The following is a 7634-nucleotide window of genomic DNA, read 5'->3' on the forward strand; positions in this document are numbered from 1 at the left end:
TAAGTGAGATGCTAAAGTCTTGGATTCCTTAAAATGGAGGAATGAGAGCTCTATTTATAGCAAAAATAGGGCAATGGATGACTAGGATTGAAAGGTTTAATCAAGAGCCAAGTTTGAAAGTTGGGAATCTATGTTTGCAATTGGCACCAATGAAATGGTGACAATTGTCAACATAAGGTTGGTTGAGAGGAGGTGTAAGAAGCATGAAATGCTTGAGAAGACCTCATGGTTACCCTAGGGGTTAAGGGTTAAGGTTAGGTTAAGGTTATCCATTGGATAAAGCTTTTACCCAAAGGATAAACTCTTGTGCAAAGGTTTAAGGATAACCATGGTCAAAGCAATAAATGCTTGATGAGACCCTTGGGTTAGATCGAGGTTGAGTTTATGGAAATTCTTTAACCATGTAAGAGGGTTTGAGTTAACCATTAATAGTTATGAAGACTTTGTAGATAACTTTGTAAGAGTCCTTCCAAATTTGGGGGCATTCAACAAGTTGAATGGATAAAGGCTTTAATGCATTTTGAAGACTTTGCTCCAAATTTGAGAAGTGACCTCCTCAAATTTAGGGGAAAGGGATAATGGATGGGTTTTGGGTTAATTGATTAGGATTAGATGGATTCTAAAAGAATTAGGAATAGGATTTAGGATGCAAGTGGGAGGTGTAGGATTTTGCAAGTGGGTGAGGGAAAATAGGTTTTATTAAAATAAATTGCTTTATTTCAATTTGGTTGCAATTAAATAAATTAGATTTATTTAATTTAGGACAACTATTTTAATTAAATTTGAATTTAATTAAAAAGTGGATAGGGGCTTTAATTGAATAAAATGGATTTATCCTATTAAATGGTATAGTGAATTTATATAGTGAATTTAATTGAGTAATTTACTTAATTAAATAGAGGAATGCGGATAATTTAATTAAATTGGATTTAAGTAAACATAGAAATGAACATAAAATATTCATTTAGGAATATGGTCATTTTTATATGTCTACAGTTGTAAATGTAACCCCAACCCCCAAACTTGATTCTACATAGCGAAAAATAAAATGTGTTAATTATAAGATAAGTGATGATCTGAGATATTGTATTTCAAATCTCAAGACACATTACATTTAGTACCTAGATCAATTTTTGAATAATTACATATTATAAAGTTAAGCATCCATATCCTCTTATTTACTTTCTTAATAAAGCATACATTAATTATTCTATATTTCAAAACTCAACTAAATTTAATAACTCAATATAAATTGATATTTCAATATTCAACTATATTTAATTATCAATCTAAATTAATATCATACTTACATATATTATTAAATCAATCTAAACTATCTAAATTATTTTACAGTTATTTTATTTTAAAATTAAAGACAAAAGAAATATAATCTACTATTAATTTAAAAAATAACATTTGTACAAGAGTGATAAGAAAATATTGAAAGACCTTTATTTTATTGAATAAAGAATACTGGAAATTAACGACTTGAATGAAACAAAGAACAAAAGATTTTCAAAAATAGATAGTCAAAGCAAATTACACTTCCCAATCCTTCTTCTTTCAAAGTCGAGATCTCCATATAATCGATCAAAAATTCTTTGCATTAACATTAAAGCCTGTCCTCCTTCCCCTTCATTCATTGTCACCTTAAACCCCTTCTTTATGTTGAAGCCCGATATTCTAATGCACTCTATTTCTGTTCCAATCTTCTGTTCACCTACAAATGTCAAGCATATAAATTTATCTCTGATGTAAGTAGGATCACGATTATATCTTCCAAGGAAAGCATATATAGTGATTGCGTTTGATGAGCTTCTCTCATCCAATTTCTCAATCTCAATAACTGTTTGGGTGCCCATCACCTCAGAAAACAAATTTACATCCAATCTGGACGATGATGTATCCAATGACACCCCTGTTAAAATAGTATAGTCTGATGGAAGCCTCTGAAACATTTAAAATTTCAACATAAAACATTAAATAATTAATACAAATATCAGAAAAGTAAAGCACAATTTTGAAGTAGTAATGTTTCTTTTTCCCTATCCAAAACACAATGAAAAATCACCTATTTCACTTTTCACAACTATATAAATAAACAGGCTTTCCCCTCAAAATCAATTGTTTGCGTTGAGAAAAACAGTATTACCCTCAGTCCAGAGAAGAAATTCCGTACCCAAGCATATCCACTGAGATCAATTATCAGGCTTTTCAAACCTTGCAACCCTTCAAAACCTTCCACACTCTGCAGCCAATAACATTTTGAAATAGTGATTCGCTCAAGAAGATGTAGATGTGCAAGTGTGGGCAACGAGTTGAAGCCACATTCCTCTGCTCTAAATACTTGAAGCCCTGTTAGAGAAGATAACCCTGGTACTGTTATCCATTTGTGACAATTCTTTAATATAAGATATTGAAGCCCTGTTAAAGAAGATGACCCTAATATTGTTTCCAATTTGGGACAACGCTGCACTATAAGATACTGAAGCCCTATTGCAGAAGACAACTCTATTATTGTTTCCAATTTGGGGCAATCCTCCAGTCTAAGAAACTGAAGCCCTATTAGAGAAGAAAACCCTGATATTGTTTCCAATTCACCACAGTGGCTCACGTCAAGAGTATTCAGTCTGTCTAGCTGCTTTAAGTCCATTTCAATTAGATCCCACATATTGTCAACTTTCAATGATCGAAGTCTAGGACAAATCTCTCCACTAATTAGCAGCTTAGATATATTACTAAATCTACTAAAATCTATGTTTTCAAGGCTAGTCATGCGGCTGCTTGTAGAGTCTGTAACTTTGCTCAGATTCAAATTCTTACTGAAGAAGATGCCACCCTTACCCCGCAACCATAATGATCTAAGATTACTAAGTTGTTTAAGCGATTCTAGGAGGGATGTTATGTCAGTCTTCTCTAAGGACCACCTTATTCCTAAGTCTTGCAAATGACTGAACATTCCTATTAAATCTGGAATTTTTTGCAACATGGAAGAGTAGTAAATCTTCAGCATTCTCAACTCGAAACTGGCCTGACATTCCCAATTTCACCCAAAAAATGAATTAGTTCTCAAGAGTCAACAATCTTCACCGAAGTTCAAACAAAGTTTTCTGAAATGACTGCTGTTGCCGTGAAAGGAGAATTAATTTGCAGGAAAGAAGAGCGAAATACCTGGGTATTGGTCTGCAATTGCTGCTGAAAAGTGCTCCACAGTTCTTCCATGTTGTAAATAGATAAACATTGCAATTTACGTAGAGGAATCCATGAAGGAATTTCTTTTAAGCTGGAACTTTCATTTAGAATTTCAAGCCACAGGAGGTCAGTCTCAGCAGAATCATTTGAATTCATTATAAAAAAAGTAATTGTGCTTTTGAGGGACGAATCCTTGAATGAATGGAAACACCTGCCCTTTGTTTCTGCTAGGATTTGCTTAAGTCCTTTTGCTTCCTACATACAAGGATCAGGGTTAAATGTACGGTTTCATAAATTGAAATGTTTTTCCAAAAACTTTCTAAAATTTTAACTTCAAAAATTTAAAGCAGCATACCATAGATGTAAGAATGTGTGGTCTCCATAGCCGAGGAGGCCCCAACTCATCTGCCATTTGTCTTCCCAGATCGCGGAGGTGATCATGCATTCGAAACATAGCCCACAAGCCCGAACCCACTTCAATTAGACACTTATCTTGCAGGATTTGAACTGCATGTTCAGCGCTCCAACCGGATGCATTCCAGATTGATATAGCTATACTTTTCAAATCTGCTTCGCTTTTCTTATTGAATAAACAAGCAATATCTATAAATATCTGCTTCTCCTCTTGATCCAAACCATCAAAGCTGATTTTAAGTCTTTGTATTATATCCTTAGGCGGGATTTTCTTAACTTTTTCCAATTGTAGCTCCCAATAATACTCATCCCTACCATAAAGATGGGCGCCCAAAACTTTGAGGGAGAGGGGTAAACCTCCACAGAATTCCACGAAACTTTCAACCAATTTCTCATATGCAATGGGTGGATCCCCTTCAAGGAAAGCATGACTACAGAAGAGATCTTTAGCCTGATTCCTATTCAATCCCTTCATCTTATAACAGATATCTGCACCTTTTAACATACTTTGATCACGGGTTGTAATAATTACCAGGCTATTCAAGCTGAGCATACCTTGAGGTAACAGGGCATCTAACTGGTCTTGATGATCAATATCATCTAAGACTATAAGAAAATGCAAATGCCTTGCTCTTCCCAGACGATCCTTCAGCTCTCCAATTCCATGGTGCACGCTGCTAAAATTTAGATCTGCAATATTTAAAAGATCTTTTAAGAGCTGGCTTTGCATGCGATGCAATTCACCTCTGGCATGCGATTCTCTCACATCAGAGAGAAAGCATGATGCATGGTAGCTCAAACGCTTTCTGTTAAACAGTTCTTTTGCCAGGGTAGTCTTGCCAGACCCCCCAAGTCCATAGATCCCTAACAATTCTCTCGTGACCTTTCTTTGCCTCTTTGTCTGTGAACAACTCATTTTAAAATCCTGGACAAGTTCAGCAAGTCCAACCGGATATTTCGCAACATCTAATGGTATCCTATTTTTCCTTTCTTGCACCACTTGTAGCACACGAGACACAATGTTTTCACACAAATTGCTGAAATCCAAAACCAAAAATTCTTTACAAAGTCATCCTACTAAGGTAAAACGAATGTCAAGAACTGGAGAAAAAAGGGAAAACATGACGAATCAGAATCGATTCAAAACAAATGACAGTAATCTTACTCTTGATGTGAGGAATGGCTAAGTTCATAACCAGATATGTCTGCAGCAGATTCGAGGGCCTTTTTCCATTCATCCAACTTATCAAGATTCCTACCTTTCCTTTGACGATCAGAAAATGCTACAGCATACTGTGACTTCTCGTTTTCGATGTGGCGTAGCTCCCATGGCTGGACATCGTAGAACACAGGAATAAACAGGGCGTCAGGTGGTTGTTGTAGCATAAGAACAAGCTCATCTAAACACCAAGAGGAGTCTGCATATCCTTTGGAAAAAATGGCAATTTGCACAAGAGATGAGCAAATGGCATTGCGAATGGCAAAAGGAATAGAATCTCCCCCTTGTATCTCTTCACAGTCTAAAAATGCCCTGCATCCTCTTTCCTGAAGAAGGTGATAGAGTTGTTTAGCAAGGGTTTCCTTGACGTCAGGGCCTCGGTGGCTGATGAATGCATCATATAATTTAGGAGATCCAAGCGATGAGGAGGAGGAAGCCATGAATGCAAAACTGGAACTGCAAAATGTATGAAACTGTCTGAAGCAGAGTAGAGTAGATTTGATGGAAGGATATTTGTAAACATCTTTCAGTGCAAAGAATATCGTGGGGCCAACTTATAAAGGAAAGATGTAATGGGCACTTAAAAAAGTGAGACGGGCATCGCGATAGCATCTCAAACGAATAGCGAAAGCATTTTTTCTTGCAATAGATTATTTCCAAGAGGGAAGTGGAATAATTACATTTAGAAAAAAAGAAAGATGTCCTCTGCAACTTTATTTTCACGCCCTTATAATTGAATCGTCTCAAAAGCAAAACTAAAACCCTTTACATTCACGGCAGCATCTTGGCATTTAAAAAGAAAAGATATCATCTCAGAAGCAAAAGTAAAACCATGTTTTCACTTGAAACTTCGCACAATAATTGTAATAGTGAATTTTAAATATTTTTATCTAATTTTTTTCTTTATTTTAAGAAGTGTATAAATATATATATATATATATATAGTAAGGAGAGCATTTTGATACATTTATATTGTAAATGACATAATCTAATTTACAAAGTCAAGTTTTCATTTTATGTTATCTATCTATCTATCTAGCTTATCTAGCTTATTATACATCTTTTTAACATAATCTTTTCAATAATTATTAATTTCATTATCTTTTTGACCTTACAATCATATTGCTATTAGCATTTATTTATGTGTACACATTGGCTCACTATCGATTTTATATATCCTCCTACTTATTTTAAATTTTATATAGCTAGAACACAAATAATTTAAAACTTATATTCATGACTAATATTATTCAAATAAAAAATGTCTTATAATGAGTTGAGGGCATTGCAACTTGAGATGGATTTGAATACATCAGTACTTTATTCCTTTCATTCTATTGAGGACTTTATGAAGAAATTCAAGTCAATTAGATCTTTGTTACAGGGTTGTGGAAAGGATAAAACTGATAAAGAATATATATTCGTTATTTTGTCTAAGCTTTGAGGCTCCTTTTAGGTCTTCACTTCTACATTTTAATCCATCATGGATGTTGTGTGTATTGCCTACACTTTTACCTCCTTTGAGGTATTTTGTGAGTACTTGAAAAGGGAATGAGATTTGTTGACTCGGTGTGATTCTATTCCATCTAAAGGGAAACAAAAGAAGAAACGGAAGCCGAAGACACAATCTTCACTAAGTAATGAGAGTTCCTTGTAGTCCCCTCAAAGGTCAATTCATAGATTGCCATCCACTCTGTAAAGCGGAAAATCGAACCCTAGGTGTTCCCCCCACTCCAAGGAGAGAGAAAGGAGGTCACTAGGATTGACGGTTTTCACTTAGGAGAGACTTTACATTCAAAAGAGGGGTTGAAACTGACAAGATCCAATCCCACACAATGCAAGATTAAATTCTAAATGAGTTTCAAGGGTTGAGACAGCAAGGATACCCTCTTTTGTAAAGAATGTAGATAGAAGGATTGAACTAGGAGTGTATATGAAAGTAAGAAAGATTTGCTTGTAGATGGAGATAGAGACACAGGATGAAGCTGCGGACCTGAAATTAGCAGTAAAATGTCGAGACGATGTTGTCCTGCAAGTTTGAGGGAAAGTTGACGGGACAATGGCGCCCAGAGTGCACACGGTCCTTCGAAAAATCTGCGAAACGAAGGGGGGTCTGTTCGTCACTACACAAGGATTCCAGATCTTCAATTACAACCGCATACCTGCAACCTACACACAGAAAAGAGAGGACGATTGGGGGGTTAGGGATTAGGGGTTTGCCTTCAGGTCAAACCCCAGTTTTGGAATTAACTAAGAAATGAGAATGTTGTAAATGTAAATGTTTGTAATGTAATCAAGTACTGATACCTTGTTGTAAGAATGTTTGTATTCTTACATGCGAAGGTGTAATGATGTTGTATGTTGTATGTTGTGTGTTGTAGGTGATCTCCTCTTCAATGGTTGAATCCTTGTCTTGAATGCAACACCTAGCCTTGAATGGAGACTTAGAATGCTCAATTGCTTGAAGGAATGCTTGAATTCTTGAATGTTTGAATGTTTGCTTATCACTTTCGCCTCTTACACATGTATGTTTTTTTCTCTTTTTTCGTAAGGGAAATGTAGTTTATATACTTGTCAATTAGGGTTAGAAGGCTGATTTTTCCGACCTTAGGCTGACCTAGGAACATTATTTTCCAAATTGCAAACTTGAAGACCCGATGCCCAACAAGAGACCGGGCCCAAAATAGGGCCAGGGACCAGGGTGTTGGGCGCCATGGTCCCACCTCCCGGGACAACAGGGTGCAAGGAGGATTAGGCCAAGGTGCAGAAAGATGCAGTTTTTGATGTCGTAAACAGGTTTCAGGGTCTC

General features: G+C 35.9%; 1 protein-coding gene across 2 annotated transcripts; it reads right to left on the reverse strand.

Annotated features, from left to right (window-relative positions):
* Positions 1 to 1438: 1438 nt before the first annotated feature.
* LOC131044360 (disease resistance protein Roq1) lies at positions 1439 to 5550 on the reverse strand. 2 transcript variants are annotated; one of them, XM_057977675.2, is made up of 5 exons: positions 4772 to 5550; positions 3548 to 4643; positions 3172 to 3447; positions 2180 to 3031; positions 1439 to 1949 (listed from the first exon to the last, which is right to left on the reverse strand). In XM_057977675.2, exons 1-5 carry the CDS (start codon positions 5263 to 5265, stop codon positions 1530 to 1532), a joined length of 3138 nt encoding a protein of 1045 aa, XP_057833658.1. In that variant the 5' UTR covers positions 5266 to 5550; the 3' UTR covers positions 1439 to 1529. The 2 variants fall into 2 exon arrangements, with proteins under 2 accessions (XP_057833658.1, XP_057833657.1); XM_057977674.2 differs by having other exon boundaries at positions 2153 to 3031; positions 4772 to 5548.
* Between the last annotated feature and the right edge of the window lie 2084 nt (positions 5551 to 7634).

The sequence above is a fragment of the Cryptomeria japonica genome, chromosome 6 (assembly GCF_030272615.1).
Source record: "Cryptomeria japonica chromosome 6, Sugi_1.0, whole genome shotgun sequence".
NCBI classification, from domain to species: domain Eukaryota; kingdom Viridiplantae; phylum Streptophyta; class Pinopsida; order Cupressales; family Cupressaceae; genus Cryptomeria; species Cryptomeria japonica.

Coding starts and splice junctions, on each gene's coding strand:
- LOC131044360 (XM_057977674.2), bottom strand. CDS start 5,265: ATGGCTTCCTCCTCCTCATCGCTTGGATCTCCTAAATTATATGATGCA. Junction 4,644..4,771: donor AGCCATTCCTCACATCAAGA/GTAAGATTACTG, acceptor TTTGGATTTCAG/CAATTTGTGTGAAAACATTG. Junction 3,032..3,171: donor AATTGCAGACCAATACCCAG/GTATTTCGCTCT, acceptor TGGGAATGTCAG/GCCAGTTTCGAGTTGAGAAT.